Below are 26142 nucleotides of genomic sequence, written 5' to 3' on the forward strand. Positions count from 1 at the left end.
CTACAAGCTTACGTTCATGCTTAAATTATAGCAAAAGTACTTAGCACGCAGTATGACCATGTTTGGTTATCATTACGGCGTCGTTCTCTATATATTTCTGCAGAAAACGGTAGCTGGAGTGGCCGGCTGGGCGCTGTAGACAAGTGCGATTCCATCTGCACACGCTGACCCTGCCGAATGGCTGCTGCAAAGGACCTCGATCGTAAAAGTGAAGCGAGCGGTAACAGACATCGAAGAGGAATGGGAGGCCCGTCCGTTCGGGGCAACTGGTTTCCGCGAGTGCCACTCACTGACCTTGAGCTGACCGTCGCAGTGCATCATCTTGTTGCAAATTGGCGGCAGGAAGTAGGCCTTGTTGTCCTCCACCCACTGGTTCAAGTTGTACTTGACGGCCCCCATGGCGGTTGCGTCGACGGATGACCTGCGCTTTCGGTGTGGCTTCCTGCCGTGGACGATGTACCCAGTCTCGCCCAGCTGAATGCGCTGCGCGGAGACGGTTGCACGTCGTCGTCTGATGGGTCTCGAATACCTCAAAGGCGACTGGCTGTGCGGACGCCGGGGTCCGAACGACCCGTTTATAGTGGCCGTCGCTATCATTATGGCGTGTCGTGGTGTGCACAGAAAGATACGGGTGGTGTGGCCGCGGTTGCGGTGACAATTAAGTTGTTTCCACTAGCTCTTCGAGGATCCCGGCTTCGGTCCGCGACACTCCTCAGCTATTTTCCTTCCTGGGAGACACTGGTATCTCTAGCGGGTATGCGAGATACTGTGGGCAGTCAGGGCTCCAGCTTACGGTGATACGTTTTTCGATCCGGGCGATTATCTTATGCAGCCGCAATTTTTATCTTGTCCAAGCAATATTTTGTAAATGACTTTCAAAACAGTGCGTTTGCAGCCGTTCGCCCTTGTCCTCTCTTTTTTAGCGTCTTAGTTAGATCTTGTGTTCCTTTAGGAGTCTATAGCACAAAGTCTGCCTTTTTTGAATGACGTCTACAAAATCCCAATAGTTAAGTTTGTCTGTGTCGTTGACTTGGCAGCACCGATGGACACTAATTTCGTGTTGCTGTGTGCCGGCTCCTTTCCAATGGTGGCGCTGCACACGAAAATAAGATTAGTTGATATGAATAAAGAAACGACGGAATACAACGACACAATCTTAGTGCACTTCGAGATGCAGCAATGAAAGGTGTCATAATGGTCAAATACTGGTGGTCGCGACTGCTCATGAGTGGAGCTTACCTGAATCAGCTGTGTTTAGTTGATGGATTACACGAGTTATTATTACTGCGCAACATGGCGTACTGCATGCCCAGGCTGCCCGCCTTGATCCCACTTCGTTCGTGTGACCTGCCCAAATGGTCAACAGTATTGTCGCTTAGATCTTACCGTACGTCCTGTTCAGTCGATCATTACTGATGTCAGTTTGTTTTGACGTTGCTATGCAGTCCTAGACGGGAGGCATATGGGTGCGGAAGTACTCCGGCTTCTCACCATTTTACGAGACAGTATGACGTTCGTTGCCTTGCGGAAGAAGAGCTCGAGGTCTATAATTTAATCAATTAGATCGTTTTTAGCTAAATGAGAGCTTGACCCTGGGACATTTTCGAAAATAAATTGGGAGTTCGACCTTTACGTCTTTATACACTGTCCAAATCACAGGAATTCTGACAGGTACACGCAGTAAATTATAATTTTGGGGATGGTTTTGGGACGTTAAACCCCTCATGTCAACCAATTAAATTATAATTTTGGTGGTTTTACGGCCCAAAAACCGGAATATGATTTTGAAGGATGCCGAAGTGAAAATTTCGACCACCTGGGGTTCTTCATCGTGCTCCTATGTCTAATGATTGATTTGTGGGGTTTAACGTCCCAAAACCACCATATGATTATGAGAGACGCCGTAGTGGAGGGCTCCGGAAATTTTGACCACCTGGGGTTCTTTAACGTGCACCCAAATCTGAGCACACAGGCCTACAACATTTCCGCCTCCATCGGAAATGCAGCCGCCGCAGCCGGGATTTGATCCCGCGACCTGCGGGTCAGCAGCCGAGTACCTTAGCCACTAGACCACCGCGGCGGGGCTCGAAGGTGGAGCACTGATTGCAATAAGAATGTGTCATACAGCTTTGCATTGTAAGGTTTTATCAGGCACGTGGGCTGATTACGTTCCACATTCGCTCGAACTTAATTGACCAGTGTGGCGTCAAAAGCGCTCTGAAAAGAGCACGTCTCACTTGACCGTGAGCGGTTATCTTCTCCGAAAAATGCGTTGACCCTGGGTCCAAACCCCGGACCAGGACGAATTTTTCGGCAATTATGAAGCTTTTCTTTTTGAGAAATCTGTACGGATTTCCTGGTGGCTTCTTGCTGCAAACGGGTTGGTTGTCTTCTTTCCCTTCATTAACCCTTCCACCAGCTTGCGGGTTCCCGGAGAACTCATTTGCAATACTTGCGTCCACGTGCTTCGAGTTGTCGATGAATTCGCCCTCGCGCTGTCAATTGGTAGCTTCCTGGTTAACTCACTCGGCAAAGCGACTGCCCCGTGAAAGTGTTGCTACTCACTTCGAACCCCGGACTAGAACGAACTTTTCGGCAACAATAAGAAGCTTTTCTTTCTCAGAAATCCGTACGGATTTCCTTGTGGTTCCGTGCTACAAAGGGGTGGGTTGTCTTCTTTCCCTTTATTAACAAGGTTCTTGGCAGATAAATGAGTGTCAGTGGTACACATTATCTCGCTTCAGGAGGCACGCTAATTGCAGGTAAAGGCAGAGCAGTTAACATACACAGAGATATACCCGTGCAAACATACTTGCACAAAGATACCTGATGGATAGATGGATGGAAGAATTTTATACCCGATGACGTGCATAATGTGCCAGACTTATCAGGGAGAAAGGCTTCACGGAACATTCGCTTGAAAAGATTGGTTGCGTCACGTGACGTAATGCTGTCTCTAATGGTTTTATTTTTTCCTCCGCGGGAACAGTCAAGCGTATCTAAAACACCGTGTACTATTTAAAAAAAGGTAGTAGTACTTGCTAATATTCTGGTAGTAATGGTTTGTCACATGTTACAAAACTGGTAGTAAGTGCAGTTAAAAACGGAGAGGGTAACGGTTACTACTTTTGCCGTTACTAACAGCATTTAGTAACTGCTTCTATCCTAGCCATGAGTAGCCATGGTTAGTAACCTTTGAAGGAGTCAAAAGTAGTAGTAGCCTGTACTAGCTTGTCCATTTTGCCACATTATCTCTCCATTGTTAATGCTGGTCAAAGAACGTCGCATTACTACACAACTTCGGGTGATCTTGCGTGGTGTGTCGTGAACGCGAAGAATACATAGTCGTAAAACGTGCACTGCATTACGGTACTAAGTAAACGACTCCCAGAGCATATATGGCCCCTACTTTGAAGATGCACGTCTGGTGCAGGTGAGCACTTGTGTTTCAGGATGAATCGCAAAAAATGTGAGTTCAGAACACTATACCTAGTTATGTGTATTTAAGGACGTAGAACAAGACACTAAATCATCCATACTAAGAAGAATTATATGTAATATCCGTTTACTATGAAAGAGCCACAAGAAAGCATTATCAACAGTGGTCGAAACAAGGTGCGAAACTCATTAAGAAAAGTCTCAGTGCATTTGAATGATTCACAGTGCTAATATATCGGTGGTTAGAAGGTCATAATAGCTTCTGGGGTTTTACGTGGCAAAGTCACGATAATATTTTGATACACACCGTGATGAGGGACTCCGGAATAATTTTGATCATATGGTTACATTTTATGCGCCTTTCATGTTTGTTTGCTGTAATTTTCTAAGTTTGTTGCAATTGTCTATTGCATCGCGTGCAGCACTTGCTTATGGCTCGTTTTCTTGAACTTTTCCGTTTTTATAATAGCCGAATGTCGCTTACATAACTCGGTCGCGTAATTTAAAATAAACGTTTATTTTGTCCGTTGATATCTAATGTGTCATCTTTTTTTTCCGTTTAAAAATAATAAGGCAGGACGATTACTTTTATAAATTAATACAATAGATATTGCCTATTGTTTTAGACTAGATAGTTAATAGGCGTATAGCAAGAAGGTAGTAGCGGTGCCAGATAGTCAGAATGGCTGCAGTTACCGCCTGTTTCATTCCAGAGCCTGTGTACTAACGCAGGTAGTAAACAGGTACCAAAACACGTTAGTAACGGTTGCAGCTAGTAATTGTGTCCTAACGTAGGCAGTTAATAGGTTGCGAAGAGGTAATACTGGTCGAGAGGTTAGTAACGGTCTAAGATATCAACAGATCCCCCCCCTCCCCCCCATGTTTGGTGGATGTATGAGCCGAGAAGTGGTAAACCACTTTTCTCTTACAGCCTATAGTCCATTCAAAATTGATTAAGAGGCGCATCGTCAACCTTTGCTTTGCCAACGCCCTCAAGAAGACGTGCCCCCACATTAAGCACCCTGTTTACTCGGTAGGGGGAGCGCCCCGCCGTGGTGGTCTAGTGGCTAAGGTACTCGGCTACTGACCCGCAGGTCACGGGATCGAATCCCGGCTGCGGCGGCTGCATTTCCGATGGAGGCGGAAATGTTCTAGGCCCGTGCGTTCAGATTTTGGGTGCACGTTAAAGAACTCCAGGTGGTCGAAATTCCCGGAGCCCTCCACTACGGCGTCTCTAATAATCATATGTTGGTTTTGGGACGTTAAACCTCACATATCAATCAATCGGTAGGGGGGGGCGTCTGACAAAAGCTGGATATTGTGCACACCGTCCCGTCTCGGTGTCAGAAAATCTGTTATAAACGAAGTTCAACGAGGGAAAAAAAGCCTGAAAAGCGTATACAGTTGTTTCGAAAAGAGCCAGCCAGCCATTCTACCTTATGTGCATTGGCCAGCCCGCCAGCGTTGACGTGGTTTCCTCAGCACCTGACAAGCTGCAGAAACCTTGGAAGCGAGTAAGCACACACCTCGCATCAACCCTGCTCTTTGCTCTGTTGCGCACAGGTGAAGCTACGTCCCCTTCGCAGTATAGGCTTCGTCTGCTCGATCCCACCGACGTGTTGAAATGCTTATGTCAGTTAGACCGACGGGTGCGTTAACAACCGCCTGCGTGAGCTCCAACGACGTGCGCAATGTGGTGCAGGGGCAGCTCGACATCCAATGCCGTGACTGATTAGAGAGGCTTGCAGCATCCTTTTCAATCAGTGCGCGATAGTGGCGAGGCATTGGTTCCAGCTACACCGTGAGATTATAGAAGCGGAAACTAATACAGTAACTAGGCGACAGCTGCGTAAGCACTGCATCCCTGGCGCTGCCACAATTTGAGCTTGATAACCTGGCCGGGCTGTAGGACAATCGGGAACACGTGTTATGATTTGACTGTCGATGCACTGATTAAGCCCGTCGTTATTTCTGACATCCACCCAAATCTTTGGCTAGCGTGCGCGAGTGCCGACCTTCTTTTTGTGCGTCAGTGACGCGGCCTACGACGGAGCCAAGTTGCAAATAGGACGAAAGTAAGCTCATGCGCACCACGAAGCGCGCTCAGCTGGGCACATCGTCTGCTTGGCTGTTCCTTCGTGAGGACGTCGCCCCGCGATAACTCCCTTCAGACCAACAGACAGCTCATCTTGCCCGTATCTTATGTTCTGAAGATCAGTAAGCAACCGAGAAAATGAAAACCGTGGATAGGTCACACGCCTCCTCGCATGAGATAAACTGACAAATGTGGATTGTTCATTTGTTATCTAGCGACGGAAATGCCTTTTTTCTCTTGTAAGAGGGCTGATATCCACGACAGACGCGCTTCGATGCTTCAAACATGTCGAAATGTTATGGCTAAGGGAAGCTGCTAAAGACCCTGGCCCGATTCACGCACGATTTCTCAGATTCTTAAAAATAACCTTCGTTACCGTCATAAACCATAGAGCGATTTCGTTATATCTGAATAAAACAAAACATAATGCATTCGTGAAGCATTTTATGATGTGTAGCACACTTGCTGATACCCTAAAAAATAAAGTTGAAGGTGTGCACCAATGCGGTGCTCGCAGGGACCGCAAAGTTCCACAACGGCAGACATACGACGTGGAAGGAAGAGCGCCCGCACGAGGTCACTGTCGGCCTTGGGCTTCTCCCACTCACTCTTGATGGCCTGCCACAACTCATGAGGAGTTGCTGTGTGGAGGCCTATTTGCGACAAGCTGTGTTTCGAAATTCCCCACACATTCTCTACAACATTCATGTCCGCTCCCTTGGGCGGTCAATCTAGTGTCATCACGCCTAGGTTTTCCAGATGCTTTGTCACTAAGCTTGCGGTGTCAATAGGGGAAAGGTCCTGTTGCAGCAAAGAATGTCTACCACAGTATGGTCCGTTAAGCACATGAGGAAGGAGCTGATGGTCAATGATTCTTATGTAATCTTCGGAACAAAGATGACCCACGACCCGGTAGAGAGGACCAAGACCGTTTTTTTGTGATAGCACCCCAGACGTTCACAGATTGACTTCCACTACATTTGACGGCCAAGACCTAAATGGGGATCAAACCTTAAATAAATGAATGTAACTGAAATTAATGATGGTCGGTAATCAATCTGTTGGTATGTTATATAAGAATGCGACTAAAATATTTTCCGTTTTAGCGACTGCCCGGTATACTTTATTGTTTCTGATCTCACAGGGAAGCTACTTTAACCACTGAACACGATGCTTTCCCAATCATCAACTGCCCATTGGAGATGCTCCTGTGCCAAAGCGAACCTCTTTGCATTGACACTTTCGGAAAGCAGGGACTTCTGTGCAGCCGTCCTCTTTCTAACCCCCGCATCTCTCAGCCGTTGTCTAATCAGTTCTTTGGACACACCAAGGCCGAGGGCAGCCTTTATCTCACTCGTTGTTATGAGAGGTTGTCATTAACACGGGCAATAATCTGCAGGTCTTCTTCTTCTTCGGTTCTTTTTCTAGTGACGTAGTGAGGAGCACCTTTGATTCGTCCTTCATCTCGTGTAGGCTCGTATGGTCCGAACCACTGAAGGCTCACTCACTCTACGTGATTGAGCGATTTTCTTCTGCGATGAGCCGCCCAGTGACATTCCTATAATTCGGAAGGTATACGGGTTGGCATTGTGTATAAGTGTTGCAAAGTACCGTTAGCACGGCCTGTTGAACATCCGCACTAATGCGTCGCGTTTATCTATGAAGCGTTCGTGGTGTAGAAACGGCATATCCGACAGGTGAAAAAAAGTAAAGGCATTCGAGTTGCTAGATAACAATTGAACTATCCACATTTATCAGCTTATCTTATCTCATGCGTGGGGGCGTGGGACCTATCCGCGGATTTGATTTTCTCGGTTGCTTGCTGATCTTCGGAACATAAGATACGGGCCAAATGGGCAGTGTGTTCATCTGAAGTGAGTCAATGAGGGGTGACGTTCTCGCGAATGAACAGCCAAGCAGCCACCGTGTCCAACTGAGCGTGCTTCGTGAGCATGCACTAACCCCCGTATTCACAAACGCTCCTCGACTCGACTTTCCCCCTTCACTTGACAGAGTTAAGCACCGCGCCACAGCTCGGCTCAGAATGACCCTGCCCTCCCCAAGAATCGCAGCAGATGATCGCTGATCTGTAGTGACTTTCCGTACCTAGAGACGGCGCTGCCATCGGCTTTCTCAAGTGAAGGTGAAGCGTTGAGTGAAGGCGCCTTGTTTGCTACTTGGCTCCGTCGTACGCCGGTGATGCACAAAAATGTCGGTGCTCGCGCACGATAGCTAAAACTTTGCGCGGCTTTACATGTCTTTTGCCAGTCTTCAAAATGAGCACCAGTTGTAAGTCGGCGCTCCTTTGTACTATGTCCCCAATTTTCCCAAATGTTCGCGAGCAGCGAAATTCACCATCATTAATTCTTCCTTGCTGTTACTGTCTTCAAACTGCACCGGTCGACGAACTATACGGGGTACGGTCACAAACGACAGCAGCGCACGACGGAGTTTTCCTGAATTAGTCGATGGCTTTCCGCCAACGAATTGTATAGGCTGCAGGCTCTAGATCAATTTGCCGGCTGCTGTAAACATATCGCTTAATTTGCGTATAGAGTAAATTTACAGTGAACAACATAAATGTACCCGCGGGATCACTTACGAGGCGTGCAATATAATTCATGTTCCCGCTGGTTTGTCGAAGGTGCATAGTTTTTTTTTTTAGTTAGCGGTGCAGTTTATGGCACAGCGAGGCACCGATATATAACAACCTGACACAGCTCCGCTCTGGGTGGGCTGCCGCACGAAGCACGCCGACCGCTTTCGTTCCCTCCCGCACCGCGGCGCCACCAGCTCATGCACGTTAGCATCATTGGCATACCGTACTAATCAAGGGTATATTCTGGTATGCAGAATGCATAACCTGTCATTTATGTTGTCGCACACATTATTAATGCCACGCCGTAGCGATTTTGGTGTATATGCAGTAGCTGAAATGTCCGCGAGCACACATATAGTGTCATGTCCTAGGGTACGTGACATGTGTGTATGCCATGTTTTCATGTTAAAACCTGTCATTCATGTCCCTTATACTCCCATCACACACCTTACCAATTTTACTATATATCCGCTTAATGAAACGGCCGGGAGTACACCAAAACGGCATCATGGTAAACCGTGCCTGTAGCACGACCTGCATGTCGTTATTTTCATGCTATGATCTGTCAATTATGTTCATCATACGCCATGCCGGTTTCGGCATATATCCGTTTAATAAAACGAATGCCTTCACACCGAATCCTTTTAATGTAAGTCATGTCGTACATGATTGTAAAACCGACTCACCGAGGTTGACGGACGAGCGCCCTTCAGCTCAACAGCTGATGACGTGGTGCCGAAGTGTCGCACACACCAAGCGCAGGAATACAGCTTCTATTGACATGGGGCAATGTTCTAACCTCTAAGTTTGAGTATGAAGTGAGTAGACCTTCGATGGATTCTGTACACGCTGGAAAGAGAGCTATAGAATCTTGATGACGCCTTTCTTTCAAGAATGACGATAAACGCCAGATGTACGAGATGCCGACGTCAAGCGAGGCTCTGAAGTATAAGCCGATCACGAAAGTGCCAGGGACACACCTTAGAGCCGTTATCGTCTTATCTATATTGTGCCTGAAATGCTTCTGTAGCGAAAAATGAGTTCAGAGCAGAAATAATAGCTGTCTGCTGTCTTTTCTATTTATGTGGTTTTTGAAGCGATCCACTCGAACCACGAAAAGACGCTCGGCAAGCTATAAAATGTATGAAGAGGAAAACACGCGGTTGGCGACGCCTCTGGAGTTACTGCGCTGTATCTCGCCATGACGTCATAGCTTTCAATGGCCTCTTTTCGTGAATCTACAGTTAATCTATAACAATACGTAGATACAGATGAATTACGGTGGTACTCTTACTCTTATACGTACTAATTGCATTACCGCAATAAGTTTTTTTTTAATACGTCAAGTACGATACGAGAATTCGTCACACACTTTATGCGTTTTTCTTTTCCTTTGTTCGTCCCGACGAGTGCGCTGGCAGCCACAAAGAAGGGGGGGGGGGGGGTAGACGTATGACAAAGGGGCAAGAAGTTGCTTCAGCGCTCGTCATGACCCCAGAGCATATATTCTGAACCATCAAATCAGCCAACGTCTGTTCTCTTCGGTTTTAGTAAGTCTCTTAGCGGGATGAGGTAAAGTTTGTCTTCGTCTAGGCGATATAGCTGCAGTACGTCGGTGTATGTTGTAGCCGGTATCGGTGGTTGAATGCCATGGTCTGAGGGGGTCGGTAGACAGAGTCCGGGGAACGAATGCTCAAGCCAAGTTGTGGGCTAGCTTGTTTCCGGCTACCTCCTGGTGACCTGGCACCCAGATGAGCTGCTTTTTTGTGGCTTGTGTTCGTGCCTGCCATAGGATGGTGTGAGCTGGAGGTGGAATACGTCCTCCCATGTAGTTCCGGTAGGCTTCCTTCGAATCTGTGAGTATGTATTCCGCAGAGGAGTGCGTTGCTGCTAGGGCTATTGTGATTTCCTCTGCGATAGATGTCTCAGAGCATTTTAGTGATAGGCCGTCAACTACCTTACTTTGGTGAATGACTGCTATTGTAGAAATTCCTGCCACGGAGCCCGCAGTGTCAACGAAGTAGGCTCCCTCTCTGTAACCATAGCATTCATTGAACGGTTTAGCTCGAGGTGCTGCTCTTCCGTGGTGGTAATTTGGGTTCATATTCCGGGGCAAGGCTTAGTCGAAAACAGCACCGCCATTCATCACGAGGTATGTCTTCCCTGTCCGACGCTGTAGGGGAAACAGACATGCGGAGGTCGTCCAGGACTTTCCGGTCGTTTTGGTAGTAGCTGCAGATGCATAATTTGGTTTGTAAGATGATCCTCGATTGACTCTTCAGCTGTGTTGTGGACACCTAATTTTCAGAAGCCGTGAGGTGAATGTTTTCTGTGGTAAATTTAGTGCTGTCTTGTAGACATTGTTCAAAACACATCTTCGTCGTTACTTCAGCATTACAGGCTGGAGCGACGAGTATACCCTCCACCACACCCAAAATTGACAAGAGAGGAAAGCGCAATACTGAGACACCTGCAAAGCAGCACATACACACATGGGGCCCTAATGCACCGTCTCTACCCAACGAGATATAGCTCAATGTACCCGCTCTGCAGCGTATCGGACACCCTGGCACACTTGCTTCTTGCATGCCAGACGCAACAACACACGACTGGTAATGAAGCAGGACGGACGAATGAAGACCTAGCTAACCGAAACGTGGGAGGCGAAGCTCGCCCTCAAGGACCTGAAAGACCAACAACAACTCGTCGCCAGGGCCAAGGGGGCAGTAGAAGCCAGAGGGTTCCTGGACTAAGGAGCCCTCCCACCTCAGGGTGACACCGGGCATTGCTCGGGGCACTGTTCCGAAAATAAACGTTTACTTCTCCCCCCCTCTCTCTCTTGTAGACTTTACTAATTTAGAACATATAATTTATGTATGTCACATTTTGTAAGTCAAGGGAGGGAGTGCCGTAAGTTATTCTGCATGTTACGAAAGTATGTAGTAGTATAGTAGGATGTCATGTTCCTTCCAGCCTCGGTTCCTGCATTCTAGAGAGCGTGCGCGTGATTTGCTCGCATGTGCATTGCAACTTATCGAGGACGGCCCCGTTTGCACCGGTGTTGCTAAACGTGACTCCCAGAATCCGAATGCTGTCTCGCTATGGTATGGGGGTGTCATGTACCTGAGCGTGAACCATGTTCTTGTCTTCTTTTTCCAGAATAACAGTTCAGGCTTCTCTGATGCACATCGGAGACCGCATGCTTCTGCTTGGTGTTGTACCTTCTCCGCCGCCATTGAAAAAGCTTCCTCTATTGCTTCTATGTCTAGTCCAAATCGTAACGTCATCTGCGTAGAGTGCTTGACGAATATATGGTATGCATGATATTGAGCTTCCCGGGGAGCTGCAGAAGTGCTATGTTAAAAATCAGCGGGGAGAAGATGGCCCCCTGGGGTGTGCCCCTGGTGCCCACGCTGGTCGGCGTGGACTTGATGTATCCGATTTTGACGATTGCTTGTCGCCCGGCTAAGAAGTTCCTGGTGTAGTTGAATATTCGTCTTCCACAGCTCATTCCTTGTACAACATGTAATATTTGTGAACGCTTGACATGATCAAATGCCCCCTTAATGAATGTCTCTATGATATTACTTGTTGGTAGGATCGATAACTTATTTCTTGAGTTGTAGCAGGACATCTTTTGTTGATGGATGTGCCCTGAGCCCGTGCTCCTCGAGGTAGGTAGATAGTTTTTGGTGAATTGCTTTCTGCATGAGTTTGCCCACGCATTACGTCAGGGATATGGGGCGAAGATTATTGATATTAACTTCTTTGCCTGACTTAGGGATGAACGCAACCTTCGCCGTTTTTCAGGCATTGGGCAAGATGCCGCTTCGCCAACACTCATTGATGTAATTTGTGAGGCTTTCAAGCGCGTTATTAATGAGATTGGCCAGAGTACTGACAGTAATTTTGCCGGTGCCAGATGTCGCGCTTCGGCTCATTGCACCGAGGGCGGCCTGGATTTTGTTGGTGGTGAGTTCGCGATCTAATTCCTCATTTTCTGGCTCCAGTATATTCTCGTTCAGGTTAATTCTTTCCTGTCCTGCTTAGATATCTGAAAAATATCGGCGAGCAGGCACTGTACGAGATACGGACACCATGTGGTGGTAATATTAAGAATCGAAACTTTTCTAGAGCTCAGAGCCACTTGTCGGAGGCAGCACCACGTCGTTTTAATGAAGCGTAGGAAACATCCGCCTTTTCATTCACATCATCGCATTGTCAGTGCAGCGTAATAAGCACGGCGGTCACTAAAATTACATATCGATGGACTTTACAAATAAAGTAACACATATTTGTGCTACCTACTTCTACTACTTTCGGCACCCTATTGGTGCGCCAACATCTCCTTACATCACATCGATAGAAAAGAACATTACCTAACACGTGTTGATGTTTGCCTCAAATATGCGTAATACTTGCTTTTTTGATTAGCAATCTTTACAAGTATGAACACAGCAGGCAGATAAAAATGGCTTGGCGTTGAGGCAGTGCTTACACTTTTGCCGGGTGGTTGAACCGTGGGACACACAGACCAACACGAAGACAGACCAAAACTGCGTTGCTTTTCTTAAGAAATAATATGTGATTCTGTTCAAGCCTAGTGACTTAGTGACTTTTTGTAATCTGTTTCCTCTTTGTTTTCTTCGGGTATCCGTTATATGGGACAGTATTGCAGTGCTGTGAGTTACGTCGTGCCTATGCTCTCTTGTTTGTACGTCCCACTGTTGTCATTTCGTTACACCGGACAGAGTACTCACCTGAAATGCTGTTACTATATAGCATGTAATAAGCTTCCCTGTTTTAAGTATCCCAAGAAAGACTATTGTCTCTGAAAAAAAAAAACAAAAAAACTTCGACGTCTTCACGGAACGCGCAGCATTATAGCCACAGAAGCTGGGGAGGGGGGGGAGGGAGGCAGCCTTACAGAGCTTTTCTTGGGAAAAACGGCTGCAAGCAAACTTCAAGGTAAGCAATACACCATGAATAATCATTATTTTTGTGTAGCAGGGAAGCATTCACTGTGCCATCTTCCATCATTCTTTGGAGAAGCGCGGTACACGCTTCACACTTTGCAAGAAATTTTGTCCATTTTTTCCTACGCTGTGTCTGAAGACGATGAAGAATTATGCCTGAAGCTTTTGTAATGGGTTGGAGCACTCGACTACCCACCCGCTACGCAATGCGCATTGTGTGACGTCTGGTTGTTCCTTTGGTACCCTAAAACGCTTTATTACCCATATTAACGCGATTTCTTTCGCGACATCATTCGGCACATTCGAAGATAGTAAAGACTGGGATCGCAACTTCCTGCATCAAAGCTGCCCTAATGAATGCGTGCGTACACTCAATGAACGAGAGAGTTTCCGCGCAGATCAAGCGCTTGAGGGGAGCTGGTTACCGAGATGATTGTATCCTATAGTGGCCTGTGAGAATAATAGCCGGGAAGTGAAAAATACAATGATCGGCACATGCGAAGAGGGGTGAGAAGCAGATGGCGAAAAAGAGCGGACACTGGTCATCCTGTATCTGCACAACATTTGATTGCCTGTGGGGTTTAACGTCCCAAAACCATCATATGATTATGAGTGACGCTGTAGTGGATGGCTCCGGAAATTTCGTCCACCTGGGGTTCTTTAACGTGCACCTAAATCTGAGCACACGGGCCTACAACATTTCCGCCTCCATTGGGAATGCAGCCGCCGCAGGCGGGATTCGATTCCGCGATCTGTGGGTTAGCAGCCGAGTATACCTTAGCCACTAGACCACCATGGTGGGGCTGCACAACATTTCACATCGGTTGAAAAAAATTGCATTTGTCTTTTCAGCTGAAAACAAATTATCGAATATTTGCCCAGTAGTAGAAAGGCTTGTCAAAAAGAAAGGAACGGGAGAATCGGAAAGATGTAGCATAAAACATGGCAGGAGGTACGTTGAGTGCAAACAAGATGTATATACCAAACTCCTTTCTCATGTGGAAAGGAATACGTCGGTGAGACGGGTAGGTGCCTGAATGTGCGCCTATACGTGAACTAAAGGGGGCCCCTACTCACACTTAGCGCTGCACTGCTAGGATTGCAGCTGCCAACTGAAATTTTCAGACACACGAATAATTGACAGGCACAAGAAGCGGACGACGAGGGAAGTAATAGAAGCGTATAGAATTAGGAAAGGAGGTGACAGTTGCGTCAGTCAAGCGTCTGTTCTACTGACAGATGCGGAATTTGCTTTTTTTTTGGACGCAACATAACCCAGTGCATTTTGTTCTTTTTTCTTTTTTGTTTGTTTTTTACGTTTCCTTTAGTTCATGACACGTGTTTGTTTCCGGTTGTGTGCCATCGATTATGGGAGTGATTATTTTGGTATATCACGTAATTGATGATGACAGAGGGAGCTTGGGAATGACGTACATGCGTGGTATGTACTTATTAGTGTTCGCTTCGAAATAAAACTGTCAGTTGCTAATAAGTGTTCGTCTGTGTCCTCTCTGGGTGCGTGTAATTTTTAGCGATTGTTTCATCATGGACCTTTAGCAACACGCCCAACTGGCAGTCATCCTAAATGACCTTGAGGGTAAGTTAACACGGATACCACACGGTTATACCAGAAAACTTGAGAAGTGGGACCACGCCTAATTGCCACGTTGCTTTGACCTGGCCCATCACTTGGGACGGTCTATTCGTACAGGAAGAGGTTAGAGGCTGAATTGCGAGTGACATGAGATTTAAGCTCATATGATTATCAGTTTACTCACTAACAATGGAGAGCTTTAAGGAGAGCGAATTCGCCCGTGCCCAACGTGGTATTCTTCAGATTACAGCAAAACGTCCAAGTGAGCTCGAAGAACATATATGAAATTGACCTCACTGGCGTTGATACACTAATGAATGTAATAGCATTTGTGCATCAACTCCCGGTGACAGGTGACGACTACCGGTGACAAACCAAGAGTCGTCAGCGACTCGGGGACGCCCAATGATAACAAGAAAACTTCCGTCCTCCGCGGTGGTGTAGCGGCTATACGGTGCTCAATTGGGGTCCCGAAGGTCACTGGTTCGATCCCAAGCACAGCCGTCAAACTTAGGTGGAAGCGAAATGGCATACATTCGTGTTCTCTCCATTGTCAGCGCACGTAAAAAACCACCGAATGGTTGGAACTTCCGGAGTCCTCCGCTATACGGCGTCGTATACATAATCATATCGCAGTTTCGGGACGTGAAATCCCAGATATTATTATATAGTGTTGATCCTCCGGGCCTGCGTATTAGAGCACAAGGCATAAACGTGGTTCACGTCGTGTGGACAGCTGAGCCCGGCTTTACAGCCCGGCTCAGGGTGGACGATGGGTCCAGCTGTTAGAACAGAATGTTAGATAACGCAGATGGAAGCGCGTGGGCTTTGGCTTAGCGGTCTTTGCGACATACATATAGGAAGTTATGTCCATGTTGTAAAGATTTTTGGGTATTTGTTCATGTTTAGTTGCAGACTTGGAGCACCGTCTCAGTGTCTCGCTGGTGCGGGTCGACGACCCACGGCTTATCATCGGGGTTTTTTGGCGATGCCTGACAGCGCAGCCAAGGAACCCGATTACGTATGACGCAGTTACGAACGCTACGTACGCAGTACTAAAACACTCTATGCGAGGTTCTCTGTTCCAAAGGTTCTTGTTTGCGATGGATGGTGTTCCATACTTGGTGATTTGCGAAGTGTAAAACGAAACAAATAAATGACTTGAGTTTGGCTTAAGTTATGAGGAACGTAATTAAAGGATCTGGTCGTCATTTCGGTGCTTTTTCAACGCATCTGTTTAGTCTACCCCACTTCGTCATGGTAATGGTAGCAGCAGCAGCAGCAGTAGTAGTAGTAGTAGTAGTAGTAGTAGTAGTAGTAGTAGTAGTAGTAGTAGTAGTAGTACTAGTAGTAGTAGTAGTAGTAGTAGTAGTAGTATACGCGTCACGCAAACCATGTGGCCCAAAGACTCCTATCCACTCATCTTCAGCATTACTATCAGTCCTTATTAGATTAACGTTTATACTCACGTCTATTCGCACTTATTCCAAAGCAGTGTCGCACATACACCTTTTCAATATTACATATATTTTTTGCAAGCGTAATTTCGGAACACCGTGGGACCATGCTGTGCAGTCTCGAGCTGACTATTTATCCATATACTTTTTTTACTCTTCTTCTTTTCTCTCTATTTCTTTCATTTCTATTATTCCCTCTTTTACCCACTCGTGTAGGGTAACCAACCGAGCCAAGTTTGGTTAACCTGTCTCTCTCTTTTTCTCAATTTTTAATGATCGGATGCGTGTATTACTTAGGGGGGGGGGGGTGCCTTGACGTCGCCCGGGAATTTTTTTCAGAGAAATTCTTGATAAATCTGTCCTATGTAGTCATCTCTTCTAAGGAAAAATGACCAAACTGGTTTTTGAGCACTCATAACTTGTATTTGAAGGTGTGAGATATTAGTGTTAAAGAACATTGACATCCTGGCCGATAGAGCTGCTTATTGACTCATGAGTCGCCTCGCTCGGGCTCATTCAGCTCAGCTCAGGTCGACCCATGAGTATGAGTCGTTAGTGAGTCCAGCTGAGTAATATTTTGGTGATTTTCAATCCGAGTGAGTTCGGTCGAAGACTTTTTCGTGAGTGTGAGTCCGAGTAAGTCTGGTATAGAGAAACATTTTGCTGAGCCTCAGTTTGAGGAAGTCCAGAGTACGAATGCGTTTCATAAGTGAATCTGAGTGAGCTCCGAAAATTTTGCCGATATATGATTTATGTAGTTTAGGAAAGGGGACAATAAATAATCAACTGAAATGTAACGAAATGACGATGATCATCATGCCGCATTCAGTCTCGCTAGCCAATCACATACTCTCGTTCGTTTACAACTGCGCTGTACGTAGGTTTTCACAGCGTGGAAGTGGCTGAATTTTCCCGTTTCGCACTTATCCGGCCACTCGTAACATTCGAGCCGCGTCTTCCGTCGGGGCTGCTCGAACACCACATTCCCGCGCACTGTAACAATACATAGGTGTTGTGTTATCATGCCACTAAGGCAAATTCATCCAGCAAAGTCTTTAGCTGCTGGGCACTCTGCGAAGCATGTCTTGAAATACAGCGCACCGCACTTGTTCAGGATGTAGGCGCTACACATATACGTCACTGTTTCTGACAACGAACAAGGCAAAGTCCCACGTCTGAGCCCTCTCCTTCTTTTCTTCACCCTGACGTTTTTTGTTTCCTTTTCCAGCGCAATGTAGCCAAATGGATTCAGTTCGAGACAACCCCCCTGCGCTCTTTTTATTTGCCCTTCCACTCTGAGTTCTATCGCACACAGCCCTTAAATGCGCCATTTTGTCACTTCTGTTGAAGTCAACGCTCGACTCTTTTTTTTTTTAAACATGCGCGCGTGAACTGTTAGTACATACTATGTCATCGCAATCACAATTATCATATTCATCATAACCAGCCTGGCTATGTCCAGGGCAAAGGCCTCTCCCGTGTTTTGCCAATCAGCTGGGTATTGTGATTACTGAAGCTACGTTTTCGCATGCACCCGCTGCCTCCCCATCTGGCACCTGCCTCCTCTTTTAATCTTTAATCCCTTCTGCTACTATCGATGACCAGGGGTTATGCTGCCTTCGTGTTACATACTCTGTCCATGCCCATTCCTTCTTGATTTTGAATAATATATTCTCAGTTGTTCCCAGGATCACTCTCGCTCTTGTTGTCCATAATTTTTCCTTTCATGGACTCACTGCGTCATCGAACCAGCGTGGTCACAGCTCAAGCCGATCGCTCTTGACATACAATGCTAATTTTTTTTGTAAAATGCTGTCCTTTACCTCCGTAATTGATTGTAGACTGACCTGTTGCCCGGAGCCGCCGGCGGGAATCTCGGAACAGTAGCCGGAGCAGAAGCGTCGCTCATGCGCACGCACCATTCAAACGATGTCCTGCGGGTCACTGGAGGACGCATTCACACTCACTTGCGCGGTGACGTCCCGCGCATTTATGTTTGCCTGTTGCAGCGGGAACAAGTGGCACGAGACAGCGAAGTTCTGCCGCAGCCGCCGCGCATCATCGGCAGCCGCCCGCCGCAACCATGTACAGACATGTCTTCGGTGTGCAAGGCTTTCACGTTCTCGGGTGTTTGTTTTTATTATACATTTTATACTTATATACTTCTTTCAAACCAAACTCCTTCAAGGCATCGTTGCATCAGATAGATACCAACGTCGATGTGGAACACTTCGAGGACGTGACGTTGCTGCGAAAGGAGGCGTCGTTTCGCTCTTTCGGGACGACCGCGTATAATAAGTGAGCGGAGGGCAGTATATATTTATACTTGCGTGTTCGGGCGTGATGTGGCGCTGTCTTGACCCACGTGCGGCCGACGCTTGCGTAAGAATACGAGCAGGAATGTGCTTGGTCTTATAGAAGGAAGCAAATATACAGAGAGGTAAAAGAGAACAGACCGACTATATCATAGACACTACCTTGAATGTTTTGTGCATGCGTTGGGCGTTACAAAGTGTAGGACAGAAGACATAATGTGTGCACGTGTTCATATCCAGTTGTTTTCCGCCCTTTACAAAATTATATACAGGCTAAAAAAAGAAGAAAATGTAGAAAAAATATAGTGGGGTGCAGCTGGGTTTTCAGAATTAAAAAAAAAGTGGCTGGTTCTCACGTTCTGTGTACAATGCGCGGTGCAGTGTATGCTGAATAAGCTTCCATTAAAAATAAAGTATATATTTAAGCATGACTATCATGTTTTTGTTATCACTAGAATAGTGAAGGTGTTGTTGCAGAAAGTTCTGAAAAAAATATGAATTCTGAGGCTTTACTCGTCTAAACCACGAACTTGTTGAGATCAACTCTGACCACCTGGGATTCTTCGACGTGTACCATAATCGACGTTTTGCGGCAATCACAATATTACCGCCGCTGTATGAATAGATTCCGCGACCTTTTCTCATTCAGCTAAACATTACTAGGCAGCTACTACGAATAATATCTGAGGTTTTACGCCCCAAAACCACGACATGACTATAGGAGAGATGCCGCATTGGAGCGTTCCGGTAATTTATAGCGTCTGGTGTTCTTTAACGTGTACTCACACCGCACAGTAGGCGGGCCTCAACCGTTTCGCCTCTAGCTAAATGCGACAGCCACGGCCGGGCTCGAACCCTCGACCTTCCGGCCAGCAGCCGAACGCCGTAACCGCTACACTACGGCGACGAACAAGTAGTAACCACTAATGTGCACCTTCTGCGAGCTGAGAGTAACGGTGTCGCGGTGAGAGGCACTGACCGTCGGCTATGTGCCCCGCGCATAACGCGACTCACCCCAGGCCGACTACTTCCTTCTCTTTAAGCGGCCCTGCAACCCTTTTTGAGCAAGGTCAGAAAACGCTGCCGATTGGTAGTAGAGGCTTCCAAGAAAACACGAGCCACATATTACAGAGGAAATTCACCATATGTTCTCAAAGTCGGCTAAAAATTGCGTTCTCCTCACTCGACCATGTGACGTTACAAGCTGAAGAATCACTCGTCACAGCCATTGTATCAGCAATTGGTTGATTTGAGCATGGCGCGCTTGGTCGCGACTCGGGCCGCCGCGGGAGGCCGCCACTTGTCCCACGCGCGCGCACGCGATCGCACTGAAAAGCCACATATTCAAAAGAGAGAGAGAGAGAGAAAGAGAAATAGAGAAAGTGCTCAAGGTCACAAGGTGCGCGTGACGTGTTTTGTTCTCCGTGCCACCCACCCCCCCCTGCTTACCTTCCAGCGCTTTCGTCGGGACGAGAGAAGAACGAATGCAATTGCAACCGATTTCTTAAAGGGGCACAAAAGGCACCTATTAAGTCGATGTTGATTGTTGATGGCAGTCCATGAAACCTCTATAGCGTTACCTTTGTGCCAAGAAAGGACCTATTTTGAAATAAAATCACGTTTTAGTGGTCCTCATTGGGTTAGTGCACTTCGAATTACTCGCCTCAAGAAGCGGACTGACCAGACCAACTCGCGTCACTGTTGCCGTGCACAACGTTGCCCGGCTTTACTGCGCAAGTAGCAGCAGACCGAAAGCAGCGAGAGCCACAGCAGACACAGCGGCTCAATTTCCCTCAATTCATCAATTTCCCTTCATTGGCTTAGAGATCGCAGACGTTTTTTGTTTCAACTGCGCCTCTCTAGATGGCACCACCTGTCCCGTGTAGCCACGCGAAAATTGAATTTTTGAACCACTCGTGCCATTCTCCATAGGAATGTCCGGCGGTTCTTTTATCCATGAATCAAATAAAAACGAACAAGTAGCATTTTAGTGCGTCTTTGATGCACGGAAGGCTCTTTATTTAGTGCAGTTAGATTGATTACTAGTGCTTAATTGTAGATGGTCCGTCTGATGTCATCGGAATCATTTGGAAAATGTCCTACGGCGGCGCTTGTGTTCTGAATTTACCTTAATTTCTCGGTAATTAGGTCACTGTTGTTGATAATATTATCGTCTTAGATGCTGCCATACATTGAGCTTTCACTGTGGCGTAAAATGTTATTTGACTTAGTGTCCCATTAAAACTCGGCAGAGTCACATGGATGTAACGGTGTCAAGAAACAAATCTAGCTCGTCACGAGGCAGCAAGCCTTTCGGTATAGGATTTGTCTGAATCGCAAAAAAGATTGATAAGCTCAACTATGTGATTCATAAAGGTTTATTAAAATTTATTCATATATTAAATAAGACTTCAGACAGCGTCACACCAAGTAAGAGCAGCTTTCCCGAGTGACACTGGCCGTTCTTCCTGAAAGACGCCGAATAAATGTTGCTCCTCCTCTTTTTACAAACTGTTTTTTTCCTTCTTTTTTCTTTTTCATCATAGTGCATGTTTTAGACAGGCGCTTAATTCGCCTAACGCATCTTCGTCTCTGTTTGATGAAGGCCATATAGTTTCTCACAAATATGATTCTGAGAAACTCTACGGTGAAGACACTCGCGTTTGTGCTCGAGGATCAGGATCGATATCGTTGTCCTTGCTGTTATTGAGACAACTATCATCACTTTTATCTCCTGATGGAAAGCGGGTGCGAAGCCCATAAAATGAGTGTACAGTACCCACGGATTGAAGCAGGACAAGTCAGGGCTAGGTAACGCCTATACTATCGTTTCCATTTACTTAAATTCAGGTCATATCGGCTTAATTTCAAGTCGAACGCAAAGACCGGAGCCAACATTATCCTTATGGACGACGGTTGTTACGACATGACGTGGTAATTTCCAGTGATTTCGCATATATGTTCCGATACTAAAATGTTCAATGACCTGTTTTCCGTGAGTACCACACGTCTATCATCTATCAATCAATAAAAAACGAACCTGTTACCAGGCACTGATTCAAATGTTGGATGTCGCGAATTCGCGGCAGAGCACAGAAGCTGGTGGGCAAGAAGAGCTTTGGAGGGGATCTTCGGAAATGATGTGATGCTGTTAGATTTTTTTTAGTGGTCAAGGCGCTTGATTTCTAACCCGAAATTGGAGGCATGTGTACTTACATTTAGAGGCACGTTAAATAACCCTAGATGTGGACATTTCCACAGCCCTTCAGTACGGCGTCTCTCATAACTATATCGCAGTTTTACGACGTCAAACCCCAGGAAATATTATTCACACACACACACACACACACACACACACACACACACACACACACACACACACACACACACACACACACACACACACACACACACACACACACACACACACACACACACACACACACACACACACACACACACACACACACACACACACACACACACACACACACACACACACACACACACACACACACACACACACACACACACACACACACACACACACACACACACACACACACAGACAGACTGTATATATATATATATATATACGATTCCTCAAAATGAGGAATTGTTACGAGGACCTCGTGTTCTGTCTTATCTTCTGAACACGCACTTATCACTCTGTATACAGTAACAGCCTCAATAGATCAAAATAGCTTGGAAAGGCGTATGGGTGCTTGTTATCAATACAAACGTAGTCATTCATTCACCTTGCATCAGCCTCCTTCAGCTGCAGCGATAAAAAATTGGCAAGTAGGCTAATGCAAGAAAGGAAAGCGATAACAAGTATCGAAGTGCAATTTATAAACGACTAATCACGATACCGAGAACAATAACCCTGTCGTTGAGGTTTGGCAAACGCGGGGAAGTGTGGGTGTGTAAATGCTATCTGAGAAAAAGAAAGAAAGAAAGAAAGAAAGAAAGAAAGAAAGGAAAAAACTCGACCGCTGTTGCGGTTCTGCGCTGTATAGCGAACAAAACTACAATGACAAATCATTTTTCCCCGCTAAACCAGATGTTGACATACAGGAAACTGCATAGCGACTTGTCCGTCAAAAGGACAAAACGAAACTGAAAGAAAAAGGTAATGAAGACATTATGACCACTTCAGAACGGCGAGATAAGTGCAATTTGCATAGATATCTCAAATATTTTCTATATCTGTATATGGCTGATCAACATAGTTAGGTTTTGATGGTGTGATGTTGTTCGTATCGACAGCCCCTCGGTGATTCAAGTGCGCGCTGGCAACGTGAAAGAAGAGCCAGTGTAGTTAAATGCAGTGTTTATTGCACGACCGTCCGCTCGGGCCACGCCCAAGGAGGATTTAAAAAAAATTGCTGGAGTGGAAATGACATCCCAAGAGTGAAGCCGTTCCACTGGCAAGATGGCGGCTATGGCGGCCATCTTGCTAGGGGCATGATAAATTATCACCGTTCAGCGAATAAAAACGAAGCGTTTCCTTCGCACACTCAACAAATTTAGTGTGGGAACTTTTTCTGGTCACATAGTCTTCAATTGCGTCTTACAGTTACTAGTTTTTCTTAGGGAGTCTCTAATTGGAGGCAAAGTTCCTTGAAGATTCAGTCATCTATACTCGTTTCTGTGTATTATTTTGTGGGGAACAACAATCTTTTAACATAGAACTAACGTAGCATTTACATAACATATCAAAGCCACTTGATCTTTAAGTGGGCACCATCAGAAAAGAGCATGTTTCAACCATCTTGGCAATGGCAAAAGGTGGCTTCGCTTCTGCTGGCAAGGCATTGCAAGAGCTTCCACTCCAGCAATTTTTCTTTAATCCTCCTTGGCCATGCCCAACGAACTCTCCGGTCTTTATTCCAACCGCGCATTCCCGCACAGCTGATGAACAACCCGTAAATAGAAAGTGTCCCCATCTTTCTTGCCTTCATTAGGGAGAAAAGGAATTTGCGGGACGCTCTGCTGCGGCCGCAACCATCACCAACACCCGCGATGGCCATTATCGCCGACGGACCGTAGCCTGATCTCGCGCTTCTGCTCCTCGGTCGCGTGAGCCACGTGGCTCGGACCACGGCGCACGCCTTGCCGTCCAGCAGTCGGCTGTGGTGGTTCGCCTCTCGCCAAATAATTCAGGGAAACCGTCACCGCCTTCAAGCCGCCTCTGTATACCGACGATCACCTGCTGCTCCGCGGATCCGCGTCCGCTGTGATCTTACAGCTCGAGAACGTAATTTTTACTCACTGCCTCACGATGAGGTATTAGAATGCATAAGGGATAACATAGAAGTCTTCAAGAAATCAAACTTCCAATTAAAAACTGGCATCAGTGCGCGAGATTTTCTTGACCTGGTTTTGCTGTACCTTACCTCTACTTTCGTTCAATGGAATGATTGCATTCATCTGCAGAAAAAAGGTGTTTCAATCAGCTCATGCATAGCCCCCTACTCAGTGATCTTCTATTGGCGAAAATGGGCAATAAACCGCAGTCCAAGAAGCTCACACACTGTGAAACTGACTAACATATTGTGGACTGCGTGCGCAGGTGGACGTGGCCCAAGGTGAGGAATGCCGCTCTCTCGTCGCATTCATCTCTCCGAGTCACAGCGACGGCTAGTGCAGCCCTTTTTTTGCGCTGCCAACGCCGCTTCGTCGGTTGGAATTTGGAACTCCTGGAAGCGCTGCGATATGCGCTGGTTCATCTTCATGTATTTCTCCATGCAGTTCATGGCGCACTTCTCCTCCTTATTCCTCACGTGCCTCATCGTGAAGTCGTGCACGCAGTAGGCGAAGAACAGCTCCGATAGCTTGTTGTACGAGACGAGAAAGTCTTTGAACTGCTTGATCTGTTCGGCTTGCGGGTCCACCCATGGCATGGTCGCCGCCATTTTCGCCGCTCGGCAGTACAACCGGAATCTTATATGCGCATCTGCACAGGTATTCTCCGGAGGCGCGCGAAACGACGTTGAAGCCCTGCGAGAGCTCATTAGATCAGTTATTAGAGAAGAGCTGAGCAGACTGCAAATGCCCCAGACTCAAACTGCACTATCTGTTGCGGACGTTGTTCGTGACGAACTGAGGCACATGATACGAGAGCCAGAGCGTGAGTGGCAGCTGGTTCGACCTATGCGAACATACTCTGAGGTTGTCAGACAACCCACGGTACACAGCAATGCTGCAGTTGCGATGGCGACTACTCCTCTCCCATCTGCGGCACGCAGCGCACCTCGTCCACGGGAACCGACAGCTACCTATCTGCCCCCAGGAGCACGTAGCACACATCACTATGTGGAGCGTAGGCCCAGGAAAAGTGACGTCTGGCGTGATCACGAGCGCAGGCCTCTGTGTTTTCATTGTGGGGAAGCGGGTCATCTGTACAGATTCTGTCCTTACCGACAGGCTGGATTAAGAGGCTTCCCGTCATATGCACCGTGCCCCCGAAACGGCTAACGACCAGCGGAGATTGAGGAGTACTTGTCGACGCGCCAGAACTCGCCACCTCTACGCCAACATCGGTCACGGTCACCATCGCCTATGCGCTACCGGTCATCCAGCCCACGTGAACCTCCAAGACAGCCTGGTCATCGCTCTCCAAGTCCACACCCGGAAAACTGAAGCAAGCGACCTGTGGAGGTGAGGCCGCTGATAGCGTGAGTTACGAAGATCCTCCAATGTGGTTTGAGGGTGATGACGGTGTATTTCCGGTGCAGCAACGGGTGCAGCAACGAAAACGTTACTTAAGATTTGCGGTTGAGAATGGAAGGATGGGAGCTGAATGGCTTAGTCGACACTGGTGCTGATTATTCAGTGATAAGTTACAAGATGGCGAAAAAGCTAAACAAAGTTGTGACACAGTGGAGTGGATCGCAGATACGCACGGCAGGCGGTCACATTATTACGCTCCTTGGCAGATGCACTTAAAGACTTGAAATACGGGGCTTTATTTACGTGGCCGATTTCATTGTGCTGCCAGAATGTTCAAGAGAACTCATTATAGGAATGGATTTTTTGCGAGCTAATGGCGCCGTAATTAACCTGCGTAGGTCCAGCGTGTCGTTTTCGACTGAACGAGCTGTACCTGTGGAGGAATCTGAGAAACGACGCCTAACTGCTCTACGCGTTGTTCATGATGACTTAACTGTGCCGCCACGCTGCAGTGTAATGGTGCTCGTAGAAAATGACGCATTGCACAACCGCGAAGGCATAGCAGATACAAATGTAGGGCTGTTTTTGAACCAAGGTGTCTACGTAGCTCGGGGTCTTGTTCATTCGACGAATGGCCATGCAGATGTCCTACACGAAAGGATACTACACGAAAGGATAATTTTTGTAGAGCTCACTGAACTAGTTGATAAAGCTCTCCCATAGTAGAGTACCGAGTACTCTAAATCGTTACCCACTCTTTCTAAACACAACTCACTTTTCGACCAACTTGGTGCTAAGCAGGGCCCGTTGAGTTGTTTTATATGATTTCATTTGTTACATATCGTGCTTCATTGCATCTATTGTATCGTTATACCATTGTATCATGATATCGCATGGAGTTCTTGTGCACATATATGCCAACATTGTCATGTATATTAGAGCAAATGTCTTCACTGCAACGTAGTGATGTTAGTCGTGAAATATATAGATGTG

General features: G+C 46.7%; 2 protein-coding genes across 3 annotated transcripts in view; both read right to left on the reverse strand.

Moving 5' to 3' along the window:
• LOC119173150 (3-hydroxyanthranilate 3,4-dioxygenase) overlaps positions 1–18232 on the reverse strand; it is a 30497-nt gene extending 12265 nt beyond the window's left edge. Inside the window, exons 1-2 of one of the 2 annotated variants that reach the window (XM_075889864.1) lie at positions 18007–18232; positions 295–1093 (exon numbers count right to left, since the gene is read on the reverse strand). In XM_075889864.1, the coding sequence (XP_075745979.1) occupies positions 295–597 (303 nt within the window). In that variant the 5' untranslated portion in view covers positions 598–1093; positions 18007–18232. Of the gene's footprint in view, positions 1–294; positions 1094–8818; positions 9015–18006 lie in introns of those variants that run through there. The other variant, XM_037424160.2, reaches the window with a different exon arrangement.
• A 5860-nt stretch (positions 18233–24092) lies between these two features.
• On the reverse strand, positions 24093–24392 carry LOC142802841 (mitochondrial import inner membrane translocase subunit Tim9-like). Its single transcript, XM_075887897.1, has one exon. It carries the CDS (start codon positions 24390–24392, stop codon positions 24093–24095), a length of 300 nt encoding a protein of 99 aa, XP_075744012.1.
• Between the last annotated feature and the right edge of the window lie 1750 nt (positions 24393–26142).

This window comes from Rhipicephalus microplus, chromosome 3 (assembly GCF_043290135.1).
Source record: "Rhipicephalus microplus isolate Deutch F79 chromosome 3, USDA_Rmic, whole genome shotgun sequence".
Classification (NCBI taxonomy): domain Eukaryota; kingdom Metazoa; phylum Arthropoda; class Arachnida; order Ixodida; family Ixodidae; genus Rhipicephalus; species Rhipicephalus microplus.

What these genes read in the sequence shown, in the direction of transcription:
- LOC142802841 (XM_075887897.1), bottom strand. Translation starts at nt 24,392, where the DNA reads ATGGCGGCGACCATGCCATGGGTGGACCCGCAAGCCGAACAGATCAAG.